Source organism: Sphaerodactylus townsendi, linkage group LG05 (genome assembly GCF_021028975.2).
Source record: "Sphaerodactylus townsendi isolate TG3544 linkage group LG05, MPM_Stown_v2.3, whole genome shotgun sequence".
Lineage (NCBI taxonomy): Eukaryota > Metazoa > Chordata > Lepidosauria > Squamata > Sphaerodactylidae > Sphaerodactylus > Sphaerodactylus townsendi.
Window position 1 is genome coordinate 24,039,044 of NC_059429.1, and position 27,832 is coordinate 24,066,875.

The 27,832-nt window shown below is 42.7% G+C and overlaps 2 protein-coding genes and 1 long non-coding RNA gene across 6 annotated transcripts in view; 2 read left to right on the plus strand and 1 right to left on the minus strand.

The window, feature by feature from the left end:
• Positions 1–875: 875 nt before the first annotated feature.
• LOC125432579 (torsin-1A-interacting protein 2-like) lies at positions 876–14,289 on the plus strand. 4 transcript variants are annotated; one of them, XM_048496266.1, is made up of 5 exons: positions 876–1,261; positions 1,920–2,096; positions 4,980–5,558; positions 7,575–7,706; positions 8,854–14,289. In XM_048496266.1, exons 2-5 carry the CDS (start codon positions 2,063–2,065, stop codon positions 9,633–9,635), a joined length of 1,527 nt encoding a protein of 508 aa, XP_048352223.1. In that variant the 5' UTR covers positions 876–1,261; positions 1,920–2,062; the 3' UTR covers positions 9,636–14,289. The 4 variants fall into 4 exon arrangements, with proteins under 4 accessions (XP_048352223.1, XP_048352224.1, XP_048352220.1 ...); XM_048496267.1 differs by lacking the exon at positions 876–1,261 and adding an exon at positions 1,325–1,390; XM_048496263.1 differs by lacking the exons at positions 876–1,261; positions 1,920–2,096 and adding an exon at positions 2,699–2,807.
• LOC125432580 lies at positions 6,554–27,814 on the minus strand. Its single transcript, XR_007244496.1, has 3 exons — positions 27,544–27,814; positions 14,541–14,618; positions 6,554–9,502 (listed from the first exon to the last, which is right to left on the minus strand). It is a non-coding gene; the product is annotated as an uncharacterized LOC125432580 (long non-coding RNA).
• LOC125432578 (ADAMTS-like protein 2) overlaps positions 27,381–27,832 on the plus strand; it is a 37,670-nt gene continuing 37,218 nt past the window's right edge. The window contains 1 exon segment of the mRNA XM_048496262.1: positions 27,381–27,700. Within this exon segment, the coding sequence (XP_048352219.1) occupies positions 27,632–27,700 (69 nt within the window). The 5' untranslated portion in view covers positions 27,381–27,631.

Sequence of the window (27,832 nt, forward strand, 5' to 3'; positions counted from 1 at the left end):
GGCAGGGCAGCAGTCAAGATAAACAGCATTTTACATACTCCCTGTTTCCCCCAAAAGTACATTTGTTTGTTCACAGCATGAATGTATCAACAATATGTATATGACAGTTCTCACTTCAGGCTTGTCTCTGTTCCTTCTAATTGCTGACACTTAAAATTCTGGCCATTCGCCTTACAATCTAATGGTTGTAGGTATGTAAAATGCATATTAGTATGTAATGTAAAATGTAAAATTATGTAAAATGCACATTAGCCTTACAATCTAATGTATCCTATATCCTCACAACAACCGTATGAGGCAGATTAAAGACTTGCGAATAGCGCAATTCTCAAAAAATCTGGTTAGGGGGAAATAACACAGGGGAGACTCGTTTTAGGGGTGGGGTCTGTGCGAAGTGCCCCCCCCCACGCGGATTTGTTCCTGTTCTAAACCAGTGTTTAATGGCCCGTGTGGAGTGATTTGATTCCAGTAGCACCTTCAAGGCCAAGAAGATTTTCAGGTTATCAGCTTTCGAGACTCCCTGTAGCATCTGTCCAAATGAACTTTCTCTAAAAAAGCTGATACCCCAAAAATCTTTTTGTCTCTAAGGTGGTTCTAACCTAACTCAGATATGTTTGTCTAGTGAAAACATGCTACTTGCACGTGACAAAGGGGGATTCCGCACAACACATTTCTAATGCGTTGCAATCGTTATAAATGAACTCATTTTCCCTCGGAAAATTGCAACTCGTTAGAAATATACTGTGCGGAGTCCAGTCCAGGAACATTTATGCTGGAATAAAACCTTGTTTGTCTGCCGCAAGACTCCAGCTTATCTGTGTCAAGAAACGCAAAAGTGAAAGTTCCAACTTGGAAAGATTACTGAACTCCGACCTGGGAACGCCTCCACGTTTCCCGTTGAAAACAGAGGTCCCTTTTGTCATAAAGGATGGTGGAGGGGGAAATAAACTACATGTCCCAGCATTCCATTGCGAAGCCTCCTGCCCGGGATCAAAGATCAGCGCGGCTTAGAAAGGAACTAAGGGCAGAGCCCGGTGGCTGTGTGGTTGCAACGCTTGTTTCCAGTGGAAGGACTGGTGGGGAGACAGTGGATCGACTCAGGGCGTTTCAATCTCTATACAAAACGACAACGGCAGAAAACAGACGGCGCAGAATAGGAATGGGCGTCTGAAACGCCTCCTTGAACTTGTTGCAAAGAAAACGGGAGTTTCTCTTTCGCTTTTATTTCCTGATCAGCCAGAGAACCATTGTTTAGAAGGAGGTAAGAGAGAGGGGGGAATTTGGTTTGTCCCGAGACTGTTCATGTTAATTTTTAACAGTCCAAATCTGGCCGTGTTCAGGGCAGGAACTTAGTGACCAGCTCACGAAGTGATCCTTTTGCTTTTCCCATGTAAGTGTCCTCTCTCTCGCTTAACATAAATCTACAGAGGAAGATTTCTGCTAAGATCATGGGAATGTTTGATATGCTTAAAAGAGGAAAAGCTTAAGGGCAAACATCAGGGAAAGACTACTGTAACTCTTTCCACAACTGGGTTTTTTTTCCTAGTAAGGATTCATATTTGTAGGGGTTTTGTGTGTGAATGTGGATATATCTGTTGAGAGAGCAGGCGTGCACATTAACATCATGTGGAACCAGTGAGCAAAACAGGCATCTACAAAAAGTAAGATAGCAGTCTATACATGCAGACTTCTTTTGCACGCAATGTAGCACTATTTTGCATATAGATCCATGCACAGTTTATGGATGTAGCATATTGGATCCTAAACCTCTCTTTGATATATACAGCTGTGGATGGCAGGGGAAAAAATCCCTGGTTTAGAAATTTGGAATGAGAAAAAGTATGACTGTTTATTTAAGAAGAATTCTTGTCTTATTTAACTAACCATTTCTAGCATTGATTTTAATTTGTTTCTTTTAGCTGGATCTATCTATATAGATAGATATTCCAAGACCACAGGGGGATGGTATGGAACTGTTTTCAACCTGCCCAGCCAGTCAGGATTGACAAAATCCCTGGAGTGAAACCAAATAAATTTTAAAAAAATCAAAACTCAGGAGAAGATGGCGGAAGAGTTCACACCCACTGCTCAAGAAGGTAGATTTGCATATCACAGGTGTTGTACACTTGACTTGGGCGGAAGGGGGTGGGGGAATTCCTACAAAAATAGCCACCAATGGGTAAAAGGAAAGAAGATTTCAGTCTAGCAGATTCAAGTCTTGATTAACTTTGTCTTGAATGAAGATCAGGTGGTGTTAACTCTAAGTAGGCAATTTAGTTGGCGGAATTAGTTGGAAACAGAAAGCAAGAGGGCATAACTGGAATCAATAACCTATGTATACCTGGATAGTCCTGGGTGAAGCCTCTCAAATGAGCAGGAAGTTGTATAATTAAAATATGGTTTTATTAAAGAATAAAAACAGTAAAACAAGAAATATATTTTAAGCAATGAAGATATATATACATACAAAGCATACAAGAGCTGACTGAGTGTGATTCTGTACAGGCCTAGTAAAATGGGTTGAGACCCTTTTTAAAAGCATTTTGGGGGGAGAGTTCCCACAGAACTTGCCTCCAAAACACTGCTAATCTGTTTTAGTGGCTAGAAAGTGGGTTAAATGAAAATCACTGATTTAGCTAAATTTCTCCTCTAACCCAGGTTGCAAATGCTTCCTGCTCGCCTGTGCAAACTACAACAAGCAGGAAGCGCTCAGTCCCCAGCCCCTACTGTCCACCATTATGGTGGATCCCCCATGCGACCGCTGTCAAGAGTGGATCCTCCTAATAGGCAGCCACCATGCCGTATAGGTAGGTAGGATGACACACTGAGGATGAGCTAGCCCCATTGTTCAGTCAGGCACACCTTAGGGCCAGGGGAAAAGTACAGCGGTTAACTGCCTTCCCAGGCTTGACCCACAAGATGGATCCCAAAACTCTGAGAGGCATCCATTTTGTGTGGAGCAGTGTCTTGCTTTTATGCCAGTCTTTGGCCCTCATGCCATTGTGGCACCCCTTAGTGGGAGGAGGGGTCTGACTGCTTACAGTAGGTGTTTATGAGGTCACAGACAGCAAAACCTTCTACCTCTGCTGAACATCTTCCTGTCAAAGATGGAGGGGCATGTTTTTCCAGTTTGAAAGTAACAACTTGCATGACCCCCAGTAGGAACCAAAGGAATTATCCTGTTCTTAGTTTATTTTATTTCTAGGATCAACATAGCTGACTAAAACCACACAATTGTTTGTTTAACTTGCTTTTTACTTGGCCTTTATTCTCAGTAGGGACCCCAGCAGACTTTCCTTGGTCTCTTTTCTATTTTATTCTCACAAGAACTTTGGGCTGAGAGTATGTGACTGGCTTAAGGTAATCCAGTGAGCTTCCATAAACAGAATGGGAATTTGAACCTGGGTCTCTCAGAACCTAGTCTGACACTTTGACCGCTGTGCCACTCAGAGAATTCTGAGGATTTTGGTTTTCAACTCTATAGTTGAAGTAGTGGAGACAAATAGTCAATTCTGATACACAGAAAGTAGACTGGAAAGAGTTGGGGGAAGAACTCCAATTGGCTACAAAATTCAGTGTCCCTTTAGGTCAGTTATTTCACAGTACAATCTTATGCAGACCTCTGCGCTGTCAGTCTCACACTGCCTTGTAGTGTGAAATGGAATGAAACCACTCGGAACTCGTTGGATAAAGGTAGGGTATAAATGTGATGAATGCTGTCCAATGGCAAAACCCAATGGGGACTGTGGCTCAGAGGTACAGCTTTGTATGCAGAACGGCCCAAGTTCAGTTCCTCCAGTTGAAAGGATCAGGCAGTAGGTGATATGAGAGACCAATGGGGAGCTTCTGCCAGTCAGAGTAGACAATACCAATGGTCTGACTCAGTGTTAGGGGAGGAGCTCTGGGGAAGGCAGAATTCCACCCTCTAGAAATCTGAAAAATCTGGGAGGGGAGGATCACTGTGGAGGTTGCCATGCTTCTTGCTGAGAGAGGGGCAAAGGCCCACACCTTACTACACATTGGCATGGTCTCAGATATCCAGGGTGGTGGGAGGTATTTCCCTGGGTAGACAAAGGTAGCATAAGTCCAGGAACCAGATGCCATCATGTCCAGCAGTGAAGTGGGGGTGGAAGCTGACTAGTGTTGGCTCCTCCCCTGGACCACACCCTGGTCCACCCCATGGCGGTGAGGGAAGGCAGTGAAGGCACAGTGAGGGCACAGGGATACTGTTGCGGCGATGAGCATTCATTCTGCTTGCTAGCCCGGGGCCACTCCCACCGGCATGTTTGCCCCCACCCCCTTTGGATGATGCTATAAGTCACTTTAGGATGGCATAATGGGGATTAGTTAGCCCCTGGGGAAAAATTCAGTGATCAACCAGCAGGAAGATTGGTGCCAAAACTTTCTGAGAGGCATATCCATTTTGTGTGGAGCAGTGTCTTGCTCGTGTGCCAGTCTTTGACCCCTTTGGCTTTAATGGCACCTCTTAGCCAGGAAGAAGGGTCTGTCTGCTTACAATGAGGGGTTCAAGCTCCCTGGCGTGGCATGTCCCTGCCAGCCACGGGATTGGTGCTGCCACACCTGCTGGTTTGAGGCCTGCCTATGACATGGAAGAGGGTTCTGGTCTCTGGACATTCAGTGTAAGGCAGCATTAACAGCAGACATGTCTCAAGTATCTACCCTGCACACAGATAACCCCTGGTCCAATCCTTGGCATCTCTGGCTCCAAGGATCAGACCTTGGAGAGCGCCTGCCAATCAAAGTCTATACTGACCTTGGTAGACGAATGGTCTGAATCACCCTAAGGCACCTTTGTGTGATCAACCGTAGTGCCTATTTGAAATAGCAGCTTGAAAGTATTCATATCTACATTATAGGACTTCCTATAGGACTATAATTAGCTTCTTAAGGACACAAATGATTTTGAAGTTGCAAATTATTTCACAAAACCAACCATTTGACATGCTGCCCCTTAACAGGTTACCCTGAAGACCAGGAGCTGATGTCACAGAAGGTGATGACTTTCCAGGCCTCAGATAGTGACACAAATAATGCCCCCCCAAATAAAACTCAAGAAACTAGTCCAGCAGACACAGCTAAAGATATAGAGACGTTGGGTCCTCTCTACCATGAATCAAATAGTTTGACTGAGAATTACTCTAGTGTAGATGAAGAAGATTCTGCGAGGGAAAAGCTCTTCAGTTCTGAAACAGTTTTGGTAGAGAGAGAAGCTGGTGACCAGCTACAATGCAACATGGAACCTCAGACTCATCCAGAGAACTTATCTGATACTTCTGTAGACGAAGATACAGTAGATTCTTTAGATGATAACAATGAAAGAACTGGAGATTCAACCCAGGCTGTTCTGCAGAACTCTCTGGCAGAAGAAACGAATATCTTACATAAAACTATCCTTGAAAAAGAAGCAGATCAGCACAGCCAGAATACCTCTGAGCATCCTGATTCTGAAGAAACGCAAGAGGACATGTTGGAAGAAGAAATGGAGAAATTAATTCAAAGTTTGGAAGGCACAGAGAACAAGAGATTCTTATCTGAAGGTAAGGATCAACAAGAAAGCTCTATAAACTATTCAACTTATCTTTTTAAATTACTGTGCTCACCTTACAATGACTATGTCAATCTTAAATTTATCAGCAAAGAAATCTTCAAGTCAGGTGTAGTGAATTGTAGAAAAGGAGTTTGGATTTATACCCTCCTTTTCTCTCCTGTAAGGAGACTCAAAGGGGCTTACAAACTCCTTCCCTTTCTCTTTCCACAATAGACACCTTGTGAGGTAGGTGGGGCTGAGAGAATTCTGAGGGAACTTTGATTAGCCCAAGGTCACCCAGCAAAAATGTGGGAATGGGGAAACATCTGGTTCACCAGATAAGGGGCTGCTGCTCATGTGGAGGAGTGGGGAATCAAACCTGGTTTTCCAGATTAGAGGTCACCTGCTCTTAGCCACTACAACACACTGGCTCTCAAACTATGCACTTGGAATAAGGTATGCAAATTAGGATTGTTGCATAAAATGGAGTCCCAACTATGGAATTTCAAAAGATGGCACTGTGTTGAATTTACGATTTTTGGGTCTTTGTTATTAAGTGAAGAAGGGAATAAGACATTATACATTAAAAAAGAAATTAGTGTTTTCCAGGGGCAAGGGAATAGAACCGGGAGGAAAGACATGACCATGGGGATACTATAAGATTTAGTTTTGCCCTTACTTAGTGAGACAATTGACAGTGCAATCCTAAGAACACTTTCCTACAAGTAAGCTCCATTGAATAGACGTGTGTAGGTTCTGAGTAGACCGGTTTAGGATTGCTCTTCAAGTCTCCCTTTGCTATATCTCTTATGGTTCAGACTACACTCCACTGAATCCTGTACATGTTTACCCAGAAAAACATAATATACTAAATTCAATGGAATTTCTTCCTAGGTACGTGAGTGTAAGCATACAGCATTTAGTTGGATCCTGCTCATGTTTACTCCACATGTTTAATCCACTGTGTTCAGTGTTGTTGCTTTTAGATAATTGTGTTTAAGAATGTAATATAAAAAATAACTTTATTGGTTGATTTCAAAACATTATCAATTAACATTTCAAATTTAACAGGTAACATTTAAATACTCAATTACAATTTACAGTCTTTCTCAACTTAATATTTATGTCATATATTTAATTATTACAATTATATAAAGTCTAATAAACCAGAATGTATACTTTAAAATATTCTATAAATATTATCGCTATTAATTTACAAATAAATTCTAAGTTTTATAAAACTTTTCAGGGTGTCCTCTCAGTTTCCATGTAAGTTTGTCTATAGCCATTATATTAGATATATTTCTTTCCCAGTTTTCTAACTTTGGTATTTCATTTGTTTCCCACATCTCGGCTATTTCTATTTTGGCTATTGTTAATAAACAGATAAATAAGTTGACATTTCTATTGACTATTTTATTTTTGGTCATTCCTAGTAGAGTTGTTTCTGGTTTTCTATCTATTTTTGTTCTAAATATTCTATCCATAACCTTAACAATATTGTTGCAAAATGATCTTATTTGGGGACATTGCCACTACATGTGTATATATGTGCCTATGTGTGTTTATCATTTCCAACATTTGTCATCTTCTACATTACTGAATTTGGATAACTTAGCAGGGGTGTAATGCCATATAAAGAATGTAATCTTAACAGACAGATTCCAATTTTTATTCAGGGTTAAGACTCACTGAATTCAGCAGTACTTATTTCCAGGTCCAAATATTTACTTTGTAGTCTTGAGCATTAATGATCTTGAAATGATTGCACTGAACTCAGTGATGCTTTCTAACATTTAGACTCTGCCAGCTATCTTGGAAGCAATTCTTTCTCACCTTGAGGTATCTACAAGTCTGATTTGACCTGTTCAGTTTGTCATTTATAGTACCTCCATCCAAATAAGTTATCTTGACCTTCTTTCTGCATACCATCTGTATGTTGAAAGAGCCTGCTCATTACCCCTTTAATTTCAGTAACTGGAGAAGTTATTTCCAGGACCACTGAAGTGCCTTTTCTCAAATGCAGGGCACCCTGTGTGCAGAACAGAGACTGAACTCTCTCCAGAAGATACCAGCCAGTGCCTTTCACAAGAAGTAAGGAAGCAGAGCCGAGTGCAAGAATGCATGAAGAATTATCATCGGTCTTTTCTAAGCAACGGTGAGAACAGCCTTGGCCTCAAATAAGCAAAGGACTGGCAAAAAAAGATGAACAATTGCATTTATTTGCACAGAAACTGCTCATTCCAGTCCTTGCACTATTTGAAATGTCATCCCGATTGTTTAATGTTCAAAAGCTTAGTATTTACTATTGGTTAGAAGTTATTGCTTAAACAAACAGTTGCCCAATCAGATTACAAACATCAAAGATAATAGTAGTAGGAAAGAACAAGGAAATGGCCCAGTGTTGCACTATGGCTGGCAGCCTATCAGTTTTTCTGCTGGTGAAAGAGTGAGGAGGGGCCCCATTTCACTACAGAAAAGGCTGTGGCAGGGATTAGGTACCTGTGTGGACAAAAGCTATATGGAACAGGGACTGCAATTTGAAGAGGGACAGAGCAAAGGTGAGCAAAAAAGCTGATGGGATCCCATCTTCTATCTTTCCCTCCATCTTCTGATGTGCTCCTTTATACATGGAATTTCTCTATCACTAATAGATTGCGGAGAGTTGTGCACATTCCTAGGTGTGTCCCGAGGTATTTGCAATAAAAGCACCTGAACAGATTTCTTACTGATGATCAATCTGTTATGTCAAAGATGTGGCTGCCTCTGAAAATGGCAACTGCTTGTGTAGCTATTTTAGTTAAACAAATAGCTCCTCTGTAGTACCTAGAAGGACATACCTGTATCATTGTACCAAGGTATTTCATTATTTGTTGCAGAGCCACAACACTAGCTTGGGGAATTAGTTGCAAGGTGTTTAAATGGGTTCAATTTGGAAAGGGAGCAAGAGGGATCGTATAGGTCAGGAGGGAGCCTTTTGGTACAAAGTAACCCTCTGTGCCATTGCAAAGTATGTTTAAGGGACCTTATTCCTGCCCTTTTACACCAATGTAACTGCAACTGCTCCTGAAGAAACAGATTATGTAAAGAAGTAGGAATAAGCTCAGTTCACCATGAGGCCTCCTTCCCATTTTGAAGATCACGAGAAACTTCTTAAAGAAACCATTAAGGTAGGAGATATTTTCAGTACAAAGTTAAACAAGGTTGCAACATGACTCCATTGCCATGTGTGTATTTTGCTTTGCACTTTGGTACAATTAAATTGAATCATTTTTTTTGTCTGTCCTTTTTTACCCCCTCTCTAGTAGGCATTTTACTGGGAGCTGGTTTGGCTTTGGTTGCGGTTTTCATAGCCTGCAGCGGATACTACACTTCCGAGCCCAAAAACATGCCAAAAAACCCAGCTGTGGAGGCCTTCTTGCAAAGATTTGATCCCCTAAAGGACAGCTTCCCAGGTCAAAACCCTCACCTGTGGGGACGGGTGCGGAAAGTCCTTCAGAAGCACCTCAATACTTCCTACCACACCGAACCAGCCATCTTAATCCTCACTGCTGCCCAAGAAGGCAAATCGACCTTGAAGTGCCTGAGTGTCCAGATTGCCGACGCTTATTCCTCATCTCTCCAGGGAAGCACAGTGCAAGTAGATGGCGCTTCTAAGTCCACTCTGAGCAGCGATGAGGCCAAGCTGGCTGTTGATACGGAACTGAGCAATGGTTTTCATGGAGATGCGAAAGCAGCAGTGGTCCATCGGTTTGAATCCCTGCCCGCTGGCTCCACCTTGATTTTTTACAAGTACTGTGACCACGAGAGTGCGGCTTTCAAAGACGTGTTGCTGATTTTAACTGTTCTTCTGGAGATCGACAAATTAGAAGCTAAAGGCAGCCTGCAGGATGTCGAAGAGAAAGTGCGGGACTTCCTCTGGGCCAAGTTCACCAACGCGGACACTCCCAGCTCCTACAATCACATGGACACAGATAAATTGAGTGGGCTGTGGAGTCGCATATCCCACCTCGTCTTGCCAGTCTTTCCCGTACAAATGGTAGATGATGCTGGCTGCTCTTTGCAAACCAGACCACAAGGTGAATGAGGTGGGGCTTTAAGAGAAAGCCTAAAAGCTCTCAGGTATTTCCACCAACCAGGAAGCCTTTTTAAAAAGAGGCTATAAGCCAGTCATCAGCACTAATGTGGTGAGCTTATATTAGATCCGTTATGCATAAACGAGGTGTCTGTTTTGGATCCTTCTTAGCATTAGAGAAGAAACCGTAACCGGATTTATTTTGTAACTGCTTAGGCATGTGTGTCACAATCAGAGGACCTTTAAAATTTACATAGAGAAAAGCAGGCAATATTTTTGCACAATGTATATCTGGAATGTTTTTGCTGCTGAAGGAAAATGGAAAGAGTATGAAGACAGAAAACACTCTTGGCAGAATTTGCCCTCCTTAAATGTCAGTTTCCAAGGGGCACTGTCTCCTAGTTTACATTCACTCCAGCCTTACGGATGCCTTGTCCGTCAAAAAGTAAGAACTTGCACAGCTGTGGCAAGCCGTGGCACTTTAGAGGCTGTCTGCACTGTAGAACAAAGCATGGTACAGGGTGTTTAAAGCATGTTTAACATAGTACAGAAGAAACCTTCGTGGCAGCTCCATTGTTTCTAGCTGCTCTGTTGCCAACTAAGGGAGCTGGTGTAGACTAAGCACAAGGTATGCAGGGCGTGTGGAAATGGGAAGCACCAAGTTACCTCCTAAGGTTCATGCATATGGACTCCTAGCAAGTTGCAGGACCCTCTTTTTCCTCGCTGTGAAGCAGGAAATGGATTTATGCTGCGCTTGCTGAGTGAGCCAAGCGAATTGTGGAAGGATGATAGTTTGGAAGATGATCCCACCTGCACAAATAAGACATGCAGTGATGACAACAAGGGCGCCGGCCCTCAATGGGTGCACATCAGGTGTGGCTCATCAGGGAGGTTCCACAGTCTCCAGATACACCAAATACCAACATGCTCCAGGCAAAGCTTGAGCACGTGAGACTGGGTAGAATCTTAATGGAAGAGTATGTTGTTAAATGAGAAGCAAAGCCCGTCTGAATGTGGCAGGCAAATGCAGAAAGCTGGAAAGGGGAGATGGTTAGGGCTGAGTACAAACAATTGTGCTCGGTAAACTTTTGAGTTTTTAAAACCTAGAAAATTTTAGTTAAGCCAAGTAAAGTCGATACCCGTTAGCTTTACTCAGCTTTTACCATTTTGGGTTTTTTTTTTTTAAACTTGAAAATTTTCAGTTCTCTCCACTGCTGGTTCTCAAGTCCATATGTGGGAAGTGGGGAGAATTTCTCCCCACTGGGAGGGGTGTGGGGTTTGCTTGCAGAGAGTGGAAAGCTCTGCTCTCTTCAAGGAGCCTCCCCCCCCCCCCCGCCCCCAAATCCCAACTCTGTGATTGAGGGGGTGTTGCTTGCAAAAGCAGAGAGCTTTATTATCTGCAAGCAAAAGCCAAAAAGGCCAAAATTATTAGGCTTTTTCAGAACTAGGCTAGTTTGGGGCTGCCAAATGGACTGGGGTTTTTTTTCAGTAAAACGAAAGCCTGTAAACTTGATAAGGGTACAGAGGGATTGTAAATATAACGGAACTGTGTTATTGTCTAAAGGTAATCTCTCAGGACAAATCTGCCCCAATTTAGGCAGTGACAGACTTCCTGTAAAAAGAGATGCTTTTCAGGGAAAAAAGCGCTGGAAAATCATGGCATTTCCAGGAGCCAAGGAAAGAGGCCACACACAAGTGAGGTTGTATTCACAGATCCAGAACACAAACACAATAAATCGCTGGAAGAACAATGTCCTTTAACAATGATTATTTTGAGGGCTTGCATGACAGAATCTGCAGCATGCTAGCATATAGTGTAGTTTGGACTCAACAATTTGCACCCATTACTTGGCATTTCAAGAATTCCAGAGCATTTCCCATGGAACCCCTGCTTATTGCTGTCCCCTCACATGGGGCCTAGCCATGCCTCTGAGTCCTTGCTGTTGCCTCACAGAAATGGACAATGCAGCTCCAGACAATGTGGTGTGGTGGCTAAGAGTGTCAGACTAAGATCTGGGAGAACCAGGGTTGAATCTCAACTTTGCCATTGAAGCTCATTGGGTGATCTTGGGCGAGTGACTCTCACCCTAACCTACTTTACAGGCTTGTTGTGAGGATAAAATTGGGGGGGGGGGGGGGCGACGACGACGTAAGTAAATTTGGATCCCCTTTGGGGAGAAAGGGTGTATAAATGAAATAAATAAATAAAACATACCCAATCCTCCCCAGGAACTACATGTGGGCAAAATGTCTTTGAAGGAAAGCCGAACACCATTAATAATCTGGTCACAGCAGCACACGTGGAAAGCTTCCAAAGAATCCTAGGGTTCTCTGTGGAAAGCCACTGTTTTGAGCAAAAGAGAGGAAGAAGACTAGGAAGATTTTTCCCTGTGGGGACAATGAGAATCTCCCACAGTAAATGGAAGCATTCAGATGACATGTCCAATTAAGGCATGATTCAAGTGGCTCAATCTCCACCCTCCCCCAGACCTCATTTTCTCCAGTTCAAAGGGGAAACTGTATGGGGGCAACTATGGGGGGGTGGCCATGTTCATCTGGATGCACTGTCCGGTCTACTGTAGAGAGGGAGGGAAAGATCAGGTCTGTTTTCAGCATGTTGTGGAGAAGCTCACTGCCACACACCATTTCTTTCTCTTGCCTTTTGAGTTCTTTAAAAGGCTTTTATTTTCCATATTCAGCTAGGCTGTAGCATTGCTGTATGGCTCAGCAGGAGAAAGGAGAGGGGCATTGTGGGTCCCAGGCACAGCCACTGAAATGCCATTGCTTCTGTGCATGTGTACCAAGGGGGGAAAGTGGAGGGTGGGGAGGAGCTGGCAGAACATCCTGCAAGGAGGAAGCATGTAGACACTCAGCCTCTTCCTCCCCACTTGCAGCTGTTGCCATGGTGAGTGGGTGTTTTCACCTCCCCAAGGAGATGCAGGGCAGGTAGAAGCAGAATTGACAGCCTGTGATTAAAACAAATGAGGGTCAAAAAAATGTATATGTAAAGACATAGGAACTGAGTTTTACAGTCTCTCAATTTCAAGTATGGCTATGAGAAAACTTTTAAAAGTTATTAAGAAGCCTGTTCAAAAAGAAACAGAAGTTAAAAAAGCATATTCAGATAAATGAAGTTGTACGATATCTCAGAAAGAACAGAAGGGTTCACTTAGTACTACCAAAAGAAAGTATCACAGTCAAACCATTAAATATATAAAGGATTTTGTAAGAGCTCTCCAAAGAATATACAGGACTATTTGAGGCTCCTTAGCAAGTGAAGGATGGCTGAAGTTAACTTATTCTGTGCCAAATGAATATGTCTTCTGACTACTGCTGTTAGTAAATGTAAGAGGAAGTGTACAATACTGAGATGTTGGGAAGAGTTTAAGCTAACTCAACCTGGTAAAAACAGATTTTTATTATTCCATTACACTGTTCAACCAAATAACTTTTCCCTGTTCAGAACTTTACCCTAGTCACAGACACCAGGAAAAAGATATTTGTTAATTTGAGGTGCTACGGTAACTGTTTACCTTGAGAGTGTTGTTGTAGTGCCTACGAATAAACCCCAACAGAAGGCTGTATGTTTAACAATGCCCACTGTATACTACCACATTTGCTCCAAGCACACACATAAACAATTACGTCTTACAGTGTATGTTTGTACCCCCATATGCATGTTTGGTAACTAATGAGGTATGTTATTTATAAAATGATAAGAGCAACAGTTCTATGGAAAACAAATTCCAACAATTTTAGCCGAGCCATTAGCGAAATTTAGCTGGTGTAATTTTGTACTCCAATGCTTTAGCATGGTCTGGCGGGCGGTTACTCCAGTGGAAGATTCAGGCTTTTTCTGTGATAAAGTGATAAACTGCAATTAATTTACCTCAACCTGGTAAAAACAGTTTTTTATTATTCCACTTCACTGTTCAACCAAATAATTTTTCCCTGTTCAGAGGTTTAACCTGGTTTAACCCTAGTCACAGACACCAGGAAAAAGATATTTGTTAATTTTGGGTGGTAACTGGTTATGTTTGGGAATATTATAGATTGTCCACGTCAAGGTTCTAAATCGAAATTCAAAAACATATTTGAGTTTTTGCAAGGAAAATGCCCCAAGGAGTGGAGTTACCCCTGATGTCCAAGTCATTATCAGTACAACACTGATGGTTAAAACAGATCAACATTCTGGAAGGCAGGTTAATACAATGCTGGAAGGCAGGTTAATATTATACTCAGTAAAAATGTCTTCCAGTTATCTTTACAATTTATAGATAATATAAATTTGATTAGATACTCTGGCTTTATCACAATTTTTAGAAGCACTGTTTGTATTAAAATTGTTCATTTTGAAATATTTTTTAAACCTGAACCTTAAAAAAAAACTTAAACCCAAAGGAGGCTGCTTTGCTTTGCAGAAACAGATACCAACATTATTACTGAATTTGCCACTGCTGGGCTCATGTGCCTTGAACACATTTCTGTGCCTCAGTTTCCCCGTTTGCAAACTGGGTCTGGATTATCATGCTACAACTCAGTAGCCAGTAATTTGTCTGCCAGTAATTTCTGAGAACATATTTCTGTAGCACTCGCAAATTGCAAACATTACGATTTTTAAAAATCTTGTTTCATAATTTCAAAATAAAGTGTGCGGTCTTTGGTTTCTTTTGCTGTATTTTGATGGATCCAGCTGGGGTACCAGAACCAGACTTTTGATGCCCTCTTTTCTTACTGACCTTGATTAATTTTTAAATTTTCTTTCACATTCATAGACGTGGATGAAATTACTGTTAATGGTTTCACAGATATATTTCACTTCCTGCAACCCCGTCTAAACTATATCATACATTTAGTTTATCAGTATAGTTTATCACTGTAGTACCCTCTGAAATCCGGAGGTAGGAGTAAGATTACCTGTCCAGGTAGTCCAAACACAGGATACTCTGGCAGCTTTAGTAACAGGTTCCTTTTCTGTTTCTGATTGGGAAAACACTTGAACATTGGACAATTGCAATTAAAACACAGACACAAACATGCTGAACAAAAATTAGGTAAGGCCCCTCCCATATTGGCTTTGAGAAGAAAACAGAAATCAGTTTGTGTGGGCCCAGCTTACCTAAAAGTATACCCACATATATACTTCACTATAATGTAAACTGATGTTGTGGATGCGTTCATTCAGCCCAAAAAAGAGTGTCTTCCATTTCCCTGGAACTGGCTGATGAAAGTGATAAAAATCTGCTGTTTGAATACCTGAAATATATTTTGACATGTATATGTCAAGTATTCCACAAACTTATCCCAGTAATCTATATTTAGTGCTATAGTACTTTTAAATGTGGAAATTCCATTTAATCATCATGGCCAATAAGTCATTAATAGATCCAACCTCTATGAAGTCATATAATCCCTGTTAAAATTATCAACATTAACTGTCATCATCACATCCTGTGGTAATGAGTTCCATAGTCTAATTGTGCCAATTCACTAATCATTAAGAAAAGCTTTTCTGTCCTGAATATACTACATGCCAGTTTTACCAGGTCCCTGTGAGTTCTAATATTTTGGGAGAGGCAAAAAAAGTTCCATCCTTTTTTTCCACATCACAAATAATTTTTTAAAAATACTCATCGTATTGTCGAAGGCTTTCACGGCCGGAATCACTGGGGGGTTGTGGGGTTTCTGTATGAATACGGACAGACAGCCCGGAAACTACACAACCCCCCCCAAAATATCCCTCACCCGCCATCTTTTTTCACTGAACTCAAAAACCTCAGATGTTTTAAGCTTTGGATTGTACAGAAGATACTATGACACCCTAATCATTCGCATTTATCTTTTGCATTTTTCTCCAGTGCTACAGTTTTCCTTTTGAGTCATGGTAACCAGAACTGTACACTGTAGTCCAAACATAGCAGCATTGGGGATTTCTGTAATGGCACTACAATCCTAGGTTGTTGTTTTCATTCGTATCTTTGTTATCCCTACCTCGGAACTTTCTTTTTTTCATTACTAAGCCCTATTGGGCTGATGTCCTCACTGAGTTCTCCTTCAATGATCCCAAGATCGGTTTGTTTTATGTGCTTTCCTTCACACTTAACATGTTTACACTTACCTTGAACCTTTTGTTGTTGTTCTGTTGCCCACGCACCTAGTTCAAAGATCCTTATGGAAATTTTTACATTTTCCTGGGGTTTTCATGGTTTTGAATAAGTGCATATGGCTAATCTGTTATCCCACAACTGCTAAGTTTATTCAGCCTTTGGTGAGGGACTTCACCAAATGCTTTTTGGTGTAATCCAGGTACATAATATCTGCCAGATCGCTTGTAACCATATGGTTGCTGACACTTTCAAAGGACTCAGAGTTGGCAAGGCAGGATTTCCTTTGCAGAAGTCATATAAGGAAAGGGAAAGGAGCTGGTCACAGGGAAGGGAGAATGGGACAGTTGTATATGGCTGTGCAAGAGAGTGGGAGGGGTGAACGCTGGCAGTGAGTGGAGGAAAGATCTCTGGGGCAAATTGTGCTCAATGGAAAATCTTCTGGCACCAAAGAAAATTAAACTCACACTTAAAGTGGTGGTGTTTGGCGTGGGGAACTGGAAAGTGAAAGCAAGGCACAGAGGGGAAAAAATCCATACAAGGAACTTTGCCTCGTTGGGACACTTGCTTCTGCCGTGCAGCACATACCTTATGCATAATGGGCCATGGATCCGTCCTCAGCAAATCTGGATCTTCCATACGTTCACTTTACTTTTAGATGCTACATGCCAGGTGCAAAAAAGCCTTGGACATGCAGTTTCAAAGACTACCTTGTGTTTATGCCAAGGACTTGGGTACCATAGAGAATTAGTTTCTGTGCCCCTGGAGACTTCCAGCGCAAAATTCTTTCCTCATTTTCCAAGACCTCCTTGCATTAGCATTTCACACATGAGAACAAAGACCGAAGAAGTTATGTGCATCTTGACCAGTGAAGACGTAATCTAATGCCAAAGAGACTTTGCATAGTGTCTCTATGACCTGTGCTGCCTCCACATCCTTTTCCACATTTGCCTGGAGACTGAGAGCTACAATTTGAACCTATGCACTAAGCACCTTCCTGTTTTTAAGATACAGCATACCAAAGAGGCAGAGATAGGACACAAACCACATAGTTCATTGGGAACCATTAATCGGGCCACAGTGCACGCATGTACCCTGCAGGTCACCAAATCAGGCTTAGAATGAGGCATTTTTAAAAATTCATTGCACATGGGCATGCACACCACCAGAGGGCGTTACATTACTTTTAAAAAAGCCTCTGTAAAGGGGGGGGGGCTGCAAAATTATGTGTGTGGGAGCGGTCACATTATTGTGCAACCTCAGCATCTATAAACTGTGACTCAAACATTCTGAAAGGCTAAGGTATTTAACAGAGAAAACATTTTCTTCTACCACAAACACTTAATTTAAATAACACATGTTTTTGCACTGTGTAAATTCACCTTAGCAGTATACAGAACACTGTAAAAACTGATGTGCAAATTCAGTTATTAGGTTGAAGGCAAGGCAAAGTAAAACCTTAGGGTGATTTTATTCTTAACGTTTTAACATAAATACATACCTACCTGAATTTGTATGATCCTTTTTAAAAGGAAGCTACGTAAGCCAGTGGCTATCACCTGGTGGAGAAACCTGCACCGGATACTTCAAAGTCACGAACAAACCATAACTAGCTCACCTTTTCGTGCGGCTAGGGGGAAGCGAGGCTGGTCAAGCCATTTTTCACCCTGCTGCCTGCTTAGTCAGCAATCACACTCCCAAGCAGCTGCCAGTTGTAAGCCGCAGAACAAAGGAACGTACGGAGGGCGTGCATCGATGCCTTTTAAAGCACAGGACAAGTCCCCATCTGAGCTGCGCTTTGTATTCCGGTCCGTTTCCTGGACCACACATGCTGAACCCATCAACCTTTGCAGGTCAGCCGTCTAATCCAATAATGATGTTCCCATCTGCCGTATGGGGCTTGTCTAGGTTTCCTCCAAAAAAATGTGTATTTTAAAGTTTGTAACTGTGTATTTTAAAGTTTGGGGTGTGTGTTTTTTCTCAAATAAAGATCAAATATTTATTTTTAAAAATAGATTTCCTCCAAAATGCAGGGAAAAGACTGATGGAAAGAGAAAGAAAGAAAAAAACCAGACCTATTCTGCAGCAGGCATGCTGCTTGCTGTTTCCAAAGGCTCCTGAAATGGCAGAAACAGACGTTTGTACGGTTATGGTTATGAGAAAGAGTTTATGGCAACCAGCTACCTTAAACCCTGCAGGCATATTCCTCCCTGAGTGTCTGCTCTTAGTGCTATCTTTAGACCTGGAAATAACAGCTGTGCAAAGGATTTGCACTTGTTCGGTGGGCACTAAATAGACTCTCGCCAAAAGGCAAGAAGAACAGAGAACTTCTTCAAAGCACCGAAGTAAAGCAGATCCTTCCATTGAGACCAGGCCATTCTGAGCGTCATACTGTGGAGTTAGAGAACTGGATTTGTTCTGTGGTGGAGGAATATACAACCCTACTAACATCTTTTTCTGAGACAGACTACAGCCGATGTGGTATCCACAATATTAGGAATTATTTTATCTTTTTAAAGTGGTGAATTGTTTCTTTTGAACAATGTAAAAATGGCCTATAAACCAGTGCAAAGAGTTAAAGTTGCCGGTAGCAAGAGGCTTCTCACTAGTTGAGCTCTGCTTCCTGCCTTTGCTACTTGGACTGGTGGGCAAAAGGCCTAGGGGCTGGAACTGACATACGGTAATACATGACATCACATCTCCCAGAAATCCCAGATCCCAGCATGTTAGACCACTGCCTGATGCACTGATATCACCGCCACAATTTTGGTTAGATGTGATGTCTCTTGTCACCAGATTTCACCCATCTCCACATCCTGAAAGCTCTAGAGCAGGGGTAGGGAACCTGCGGCTCTCCAGATGTTCAGGAACTACAATTCCCATCAGCCCCTACCAGCATGGCCAATTGGCCATGCTGACAGAGGCTGATGGGAATTGTAGTTCCTGAACATCTGGAGAGCCGCAGGTTCCCTACCCCTGCTCTAGAGGATCTTGGCTGATGCTATGGCATCCCTAACAGGGAGTGGTATTAAATCTTTTAATGATGGCAACAGTGACTTCAGCAAGTAATTGTGAGTTAAGGTACATTCCCAGTAAAATAGATTAGTTAAAAAGACTGTGGGATATAGTTAGGACAGTGACACGAGCAGCATTGAAGCTGCGAAAAGTTGAGAAGTGAGCTGGCATACAGTATCGTACTATATAGAAGAGGAACAGGTATCTAAGGCCCCTTCCGCACACGCAAAATAATGTGTTTTCAAACCACTTTCACAACTGTTTGCAAGTGGATTTTGCCATTCCGCACAGCTTCAAAGAGCACTGAAAGCAGTTTGAAAGTGCCTTATTCTGCATGTGCAGAATGAGCCCAAGTGAATTATGGAAATAGGTAAATTGTCACAGTATAAACTATGTACATGAATTATAATATAGCGTAGCACATTTACAGTATTTACCATATTTTTGTATCGATGTGAGAGAATATTATAGTATTGTATTTTGCATTCTAAAAAATGTAAAAAATCACTTGTCTCCTCCTTTTCATCTCAGAGACAAAAGTGGGCATCCTTTTTGTCAATCAAGTCACAAGTCAGTTCCATGAGATAAAGCTTTATAAAGTGTGCTTTATAGCAGTGCTTTTCAACCTTTAAAGATACAGACCTCTCCAAGCAATGAAATAGGACCCACAGAGCTACAGCCTTGTCCTTTTCCCTCTGCTTTCAGTTCTCATTCTTACTCTGAATATAAGAACATGAGAACAAACAAGCTGGATTAGACCAGAGTCCATCTAGTCCAGCACTCTGCTACTCGCAGTGGCCCACCAGGTGCCTTTGGGAGCTCACGTGCAGGATGTGAAAGCAATGGCCTGTTGCTGCTGCTGCTGCTCCTGAGCACCTGGACTGTTAAGGCATTTAAAATCTCAGATCAAAGAGGATCAAGATTGGTAGCCATAGATCGACTTCTCCTCCATAAATCACTCCAAGCCCTTTTAAAGCCCTTTTAAACTCTGATATCTCTGCTACCAGCAACATTATGGTCCATTTTTTTTAAAAAAAAATAAGATTAAAAAAAGAGTTTGGGTATAAGTTTTGAAGAGTCGAAACTCTCCCCATCAGATATGCTGGGTTTCTGATGCATGAACTTCTTTGTTCTCCCCTTGGCAGGATCATCTACATTTCTATGGCACTGAATGGCCCAGAAGAGATTCAAACCCTATTCCTTCCCCCCCCCCCCCCCCCCCCCCCGCCAGCCAGAAAAGATGCTTTATAAACTCTGAGCCTGCAGAGACATAAATATAGGACACCTCGACAAATTCTGGTGTGTCTTATGCTTTTTCACTAAAGGGGGCTTTTACTTATTCCCATGTGGTCCACTTCAAGACCTAGAAGTATTTAACCGCACACTTTATCTCAGTACAATAAACCTGTCCAACAGGTTAGTATTAGCTCCACACTGGCTTGTAAGCTGAGGTTGAGTATGGCTTGTATATGGCAACCTACAAAGATCAGAACAAGGAATTGCCCAGCTCCCGCATCCCTTGCAGCTTACACAGAAGCAAGTCTTATTGTGATCAGTGGGACTCCCCCAATTAAAGTGTGCACAGGATTTCAGTCACAGCCAAACTATACAGCAGATCTGTGATCAGATCTTCCTTTTAAAAAAGCTTTAATTTAGCCAATGGGAGGGGAAATTGAATCAGGTTGACAATGCCATGTGGGGTAGTTCCCAGTTAGGTTGTCCCAACGAGCCCTGTGCAGAATAATGCACTTTCGATCCACTTTCACAATTGTTTGCAAGCGGATTTTGCTATTTCGCACGGTAAAATCTAGCTGCAAAGTGGATTGAAAGTGCATTATTCTGCATGTGCAAAAGTCTCCTGCCTCTTCCAAAGCTGCCATTAACCATGATGGGGAAACAGGAGGGTTCTACAGTAGCCATGGGATTTCAATAGAGGAAACCACATGGTAAAAAAGAATTAATCCCCTCCCCACCCACTCACACTCCCTTCCTCGGCTAGCATTGTGGCTCTGGTCCAATTCTCCCGGCCCAACTGCTTAAAAACGAATCAGGAAGTCTGATCTCCTACATAATATAGCTTGCCACTCTGTGATTAAAATGTCAAAATTCTGTATCAGAAGTCAAATTCTGCGTTCAGAACAAATTCCACAAGAAATAGTTCAAGTGGCTTACTGATCTACAACTGCATGGAAAAAATGACTGAAAACACTCAAGCAGTAAGGGGCTTTGAAGTGAACTACTGACATTACAAATGCTGGCCACATATGAATGAGATACTTGCTCTGCTTTAAATAGATCCCCATTCCAAAACTGACACAGAAATTAGATTTTGTACAGGCATCTGCCACACCAGGATTACAGAATAAGAACAATTTAGCATTTCTCATGCTATGGTCAGGACACTTTGTATCTTAACTGTCATTTTTTTCCCCTATTCCTTTTCGATGCAAATATACACTTTTTATGGGCTTGGAGGGGGGGGGGGCAGTATCAGCGGAAACCTCAGAAGCCAGATGCATGGCTGAATTTTCACTGCAGAGATCTTTGCTCTCACAATTTCTAACAAGACCAGAACACATAACGTGAAATAGGGAAAACTAAAAATACATTGTGCAGAATAACAAAAGTCACACGAATCTGCTCATTATGCAAGTTGCAGAATTCAGCCTCTCTTGGTACAGAATTTGGATTGCCTACAAGCACAATTTTCTGTACCGTGGAAAACAACCAGTTCTGGCAGCCACCTAATAACCTTCCTTTTCTCTCTGTGCAACGGTGGTCAATAATTGCTGTATAGCAAAATGGGTACAAGGAAAGGGAGCACAAAAATTTACATAATTACAAAAGGTGGAGGTAAATGATGGACTCAACGGATGTTAAATGAACCTTTTAAACCCCCTAGTGATGCTTACCAGATCACAATGTTTATGGCCCTGGGGCACAGCCTTTTGAAAACTTTTTACATCTGTGAATATGTGGATGGGCTGTTAGAAAAGGAAATCCCATCAGGCCTCAAGAAAAAAAATATATTTCCAGTTCTTTCAGGGCTGCACCAGATGTAAATGTGGCTGCCAGCTATAAACGCACCTTGCAAAATGTCCATCTGCTCTGAGGAGATTGTGGGTAGCTCTTTGACCTTGATAATACAGCCCATTAACAATGTATTCCACACATTGTGGGATTTCAGTTTGGGGTAGACTGGAGTCTCCACACACTAATTCCATTTGGCCTGCTCCAAGTTAAAACAAGCATAAAGTGTTCTGGTGGATCTCAGGATAAGGACAATAGCAGGGGTATATCTTTGCTGGGATGCGCCTAAAAACCTGCCTATCAAAATTATATTTGCCCAAAGAATTCTGTGTAGCAGGATTTTCTACATTTTGCACTGACTACCAGGTAGATCTGGCTGAGAGAGAACAACTAATCTAGTGAGTTTTCATGGCTCAGCGGAAGTCTGAGCCAACCTCTCCCTGCTCCAAGACAATCTACTACACACTTCATCCAGGCACTTTAGAGTCTCTTGTGCTAGACAGGAACAAAACCTGAACTCAGTCCTTAGAAAGTGGCCATTAGGAAGTCATTAGAAAATGCAGCTTGGTGGGGGTCTTTTAGAAACTGTGAAGCTTGCTGGTTCTTTTGACTACAGATCCTTGGTATTACCAGCATTCAATTTTATCCGTCATAATAATAAAATAAGGTATAGTTGGCAGGTGTGGACAGTTGCCTCCTCCAGACAGGGAAATAAATTCCAGGACAAGAAAGAAATGCATCACACTATTCATAGATTTAAATTCCTAAACGTAAGACCTTCAAAATCTACCACTGAGTCCACTGAGAGGCTTGGCAAAGGTCCTCCTAAATTCATACACAAACAGGGTTAGATGTGAAAAGGAGGGGCTATGGCTCAATGGTAAAGCATCTGCTTGGAATGCATAAAGTCCCAAGTTCAATTCCCAGCATCTCCAAATTCTAGGATCAGGCAGCAGGTGATAGGAGGAGGAGAAGAAGAGGAGTTTGGATTTATATCCCCCCTTTCTCTCCTGTAGGAGACTCAAAGGGGCTTACAATCTCCTTTCCTTTCCCACTTCACAACAAACACCCTATGAGGTGGGTGGGGCTGAGAGAGCTCCAAAGAGCTGTGACTTGCCCAAGGTCACCCAGCTGGCATGTGTTGGAGTGCACAAGCTAATCTAGTTCACCAGATACACCTCCACAGCTCAAGTGGTAGAGTGGGGAATCAAACCTGATTCCTCCAGATTAGAATGCACCTGCTCTTAACCACTCCACCACTGCCACTAGAGCTCTGTTTGAGACCCTGCAGAGGTGCAGCTAGTCCACAGTGCTGACCTCAATGGACCGATTCAGCAATACAGCATTCCACATATGTTCAAAATGCCGTTGGTAACATCATAAGGACTTCTATGTGCTCCTCCAGAGCCCCGTTCTACTCCTAACCAAGCAACTTTCTGCCCCATGTACCCATGAGCTCCATAAAACATTCCACAATACATCATGCAGGAACACATCAGCTAGGCTAGGGCATGGGCTGTAACATTTAAGTTTTGGCTGCGTCTATGCTTCTGCACAGATCCAAAAAGCTTATCTCTGCTAGAAATGAGGGAGCTTCAGCTTTCGAAGTGGTGGCTACATTTTTGGGAAAAAATCTTCTCCTTGGGTTTCTCATGGGAGTCTCTTCATATGCTTACCACCACGGAGATTTACCATCGTCTAAAGACCAGACTGTATGACCAGGAATACCAGTCTCTCCTGAGTGCTGCGCAAAGTTCTTGTTCCCCTCTATATTTTGGGATCACACTCCAGAAATCTAGTCTTGCTGTATATTTAGAACAGCTTGTTAACTATAAGTGCAGATGGGTCATGACCAGAGCAAGGTGCAACTCATTCCCCTCTGTCTATCATCCCACGAAGTGAGCGTTGTTGTTGGTACTGTCCCAACACTATGGACTCAATTCCTCATATCCTGCTTTACTGTTCGAGGTATAATGATACTAGAACCGATCTGGGAGCTTTACTACCTCTAGAATTTATGTTTTTCTCAGACAAACTAAAAATGTCCAGGCTATTGAACAGCCCTAATGTAGAAATTTCTGAAGCAGTTGCCACATTTTTAATCCGTGTTCTACATGATGTGAAACAATGATCCTGTTATTGTATTTGGAATGTATGGTACTTCTGGTTTTATGCCTAATAAAGGTTTTTGGATTGGATTGGATTGGATTGGATTGGGAACGCTTCAGATTCAGAGACCTTTATTAAGCATACACAACATAGGGACAAAAAGGAAAGAGCACAATAGAGAACAATGAAAATAGTGTGAACAGAAGCCAAGGGAACCTAGTTCAAAGTGTGCAGCAAAAAATTGGCTACAATTTCCATTATTTCAGCCTTGGGATTGTTAAGCAGAAAAATCATATCTGCCTTAACCTAGCAGAGGTTAAGGCAGAGAAATCAGACCTAAAGCTGTTGTACTTAGGGCAGGAGAGCAAGATGTGTTCAAGGGAGTCAGTATAGGAAGGGCAGAAAGAACAATGGTGATCATGCCGAGGGATGTTTGAGAACCGACCTTGAAGTAAAGACAATGGAAAGGAATTGCCTCTTGCTCTTGAGAGTGCCCATCTAAGCTTATGGTTTGGGAGTTGGTTCAGATAATGGGCAATGCAGAGCTTTTGGGGAATAATCCCAAAGTACAAGGGTGAACAAGAACTCTGTGCCTTGCTCAAAAGGGGACACATCACAGAAAACACAAGTTGGTAAAAGCCCTGGATGAAGGGTGTAACACCACACAACGGGGGAGGAGAACCAAGTAAGCCAGGTAATGCAGCCAGCCCAAGCTAGTGGTACTTGAGACCCATATTCAGGTTTGAGTTACTGTTTCTCCAGCTAGACTATTTGCCCATTGTTGGAACTGGAGACATCTGTGAAGTGCGAGCAAGTCAAAGATCTTCTCTTCTGTTCACTGGGGAAAGACAGAAGATCAGGTACCTATAAAAGCCCATGTTGATCCAGAGCCTTCATTCCACCTGCCAATTAAAAGGCCAGCAATGCTCACTGCTACTTCCCACCTGCACCTGCCAACAGCTCCCACCACTAAGCATGTACAGATTTCTAGCCTCAGCTTATCATCAGGTTTTTTGTCCAAGCCCTGGAGCCATGACACTTGAGCAAACTGGTTGCTTAGCATGCAAATCCAGCAGACGGATAGTGTTACAGAGTCAAGTAAGAGGGGTGGGGATACAGCAGAATGAGCTAGAATGCTGGAGTCTTTGGGGTCCTGATCAATGGCTCTGAAAGCTTCTTTCAAGCAAATCCTTTTGACCTACTTAAAGTGAGCCATTGAGACATCTATGCTCACTTGATGTCATAAGAGTGACATTCATGCAATGCAGAGATCTTTAGTTTCCACTGAAAACAAAAATCCATCTTCCTTTTCATTGGAGATAAGTCAAGCAGTGTGCAACTTCAAACATGCACTCCAGGTAAAGCAGACACACTCTGGCTTTAAAAAGAGAGTAGACGGATGCATGGAGAAGAGGTCTACCAATGGCTACTAGCCAAAGTGAATTAAGCGATCTTATGAACCCCAGTGCTAGGAGGCAACATCACAGCCCCCAGCCCCTGTTTCTTGGTTCTCCAGGGCAACTGTTCTAAAAAAGGATGCTGCACTTGATGGGCCACTGGTCTAATCCAGTATGGATCTTTGTATGTTCTTGTGTTTTTTAAATCAGTGATTCTCAACCTTTTGAATCTTACATCCCATCACTCTATATAAACCTAAATAATAGGTTCCAAGTAAAGCCACAAATGTCAATGAACTTTGTTCATTTATTTACCGCTGCTGTAAACATAAACCTAAATAATAAATTAAAAATGTAAAAAACCCCTGGGTCCCACCATGACAGAAAAAAAGCTACTTTTCCCCAAAAAGGAACATTTATACATATATTTAAAGGCATTCTGTTGTTATTGCCGGCATGCCAAAAGGCCTCAGATGGATAAACTGTGGCAGGTAGGACCAGCAGGAGAGGACATGTAACTCTCACAGGTGGAAATGGGGTTGAGAGAAAACGGATTCTTAGAAATTGTTATGAAAGTCCACCCACGCCCCTTTCACACATGCAGAATAATGCACTTTCAATCCATTTTCACAATTGTTTGGAAGTGGATTTTGCTATTCTGCACAGTAAAATCCAGCTGCAAAGTGGATTAAAAGTGCATTATTCTGCATGTGCGGAAGGAGCGTTAGACAACTTCAGAATCCCACTGGTTAAGAACCAATACTATAAGCAACACTGGCCATGTGGTTGCATTGTGCAACTGCTTGCAACAAAACAAAACAAAAATCACCGACACGTAAGCATTGGTGATTATTGAACCATGAGGATGGAAACATCTTCCTTTCAGGTTTCGAATAAGGGATGCAAAACATTTCTCTTCAGTCTGGTGTTAGTTTGACTCTAGTATTTTGGCTGCCAGTGTCAGAGTCAAGACAGTGTCTAACCAGCTCCACACAAACACAGGATGACCACAGACAAAAGAAACAAAGGCCAGGATACTTCTATTCAGATGCTCCCACCAGTGACCTTGCTATCTCTATTGTTACTCCCATGCTATAGTCTTCATTGTTACTCATACTTCTACTCAGATGTATGAGTACGGATGCCCTCAACTATTGACCTGGTTGCCTTCTTTGTTACTCACAGACAATGTTTCTCCACCCACCCTGGACACTCCAACAGATATATATACTCCACTTGCTTTCCCGACATCAGATCCTCTGAAGATGCCAGCCACAGATGCAGGCGAAACGTCAGGAGAGAATGCTGCTAGAACACGGCCATACAGCCCGGAAACCACACAGCACCCAAATATATATATATGTGCATATGTGTGTGTGTGTATATATGTGTGTGTGTATATGTGTGTGTGTGTGTGTGTGTGTATATATATATATATATTATATATACACACACATACATACATATGTGTGTGTGTGTGCATATGTATATATATATATGTGCGTGTGTGTGTATTTATGTATCTGCCATTGTACATTCAGGTGTGAGCTTGCAAGGGTTTTCTAGTGGTCTATCAGCTGACCAAAGGAACTGAAAACTCTGCTCAGGCAGTGACAGGGTAGAAAGACAGACATGCAAAACTCATGTGACACAGTCATCTTTTTTAAAACGTGGCATGCCTTCTGCACATTCAACTGTATATGAAGGCACCAAACATATGCTTTTGTTTTAAAAAAATCCTTTCTTAGGCCCCGCTTAATCAATATCCTACCAATTCATTAGGATCATAACATCCCCACGCTATCCCCTCCCTGTTTGCCACATACCTCCACAGTGCACAAGGCACATTTTCCCTCAGGGCCAAGATCAATCCTGGGTTATCGTAAGTAAACCACTGGAACTAAGCGTGCCAGCCTGGGAAGGCAAGGGCCAACTCCGCCGTGTGGAAAGCTGACCTGCTGCTGGGGCTCCCCAAACCAACCCCACTTTTCAGACTTTTGCAAGCTCTTGCCCACAGAGTCTTGCCAACAGGCCATTCCCTCGTGGGCCCCTCCCTCAGCCTGTGCTGCGGGAAGGACCCTGCGCAAAGCTGCTGCTTTTGTCCCCTTTGAAGAGGGCGGCCGGCACCTCGCGGCGGCCCCCTCCGCCCGTCCCTGTCTGGGTGGCTCTCAGGTCGCCTTGTCAATCACCGCCCGCCCGGGAGCCGCAGGGCTGCGCCGCGCTCGCGCCGCCACCCGACAGGTTGCAAAGTCATTAATTACTTACTCGGCCATGCAGGTTTGCGCTCGGGCGGCTGCAGCTCTCTCGCTGCTGTCGCCTCCTCGCCGCTGCCCATGGAGCATTAGAGCGCACCATGGCCGCGCCTCTCGCCTTCTCCGGCCCGGCGCTGCTCTTGCTGCTGGCCTGTGCCCTGCGCGCTAAGGTAAGGAAGCAGGCGGTGGGTTGGGAAGGAAGGCGCAGGCAAGGGTGGGCGCGCGTCCTCCCTCGGCGGGAGCCTTTGCAAAACCCCGCTCCCCAGTTAGCTTTGCAAATTGCAAGCTTCGGTAGCGGCCGC

Excerpts from the sequence above, each read along its gene's own strand:
- LOC125432579 (XM_048496263.1), top strand. The coding sequence starts at position 2,753 with ATGCGACCGCTGTCAAGAGTGGATCCTCCTAATAGGCAGCCACCATGC. Across the intron at positions 5,559-7,574 it reads CAAGAGATTCTTATCTGAAG|GGCACCCTGTGTGCAGAACA; the intron begins GTAAGGATCAAC and ends TCTCAAATGCAG. Across the intron at positions 7,707-8,853 it reads TCGGTCTTTTCTAAGCAACG|TAGGCATTTTACTGGGAGCT; the intron begins GTGAGAACAGCC and ends CCCCCTCTCTAG.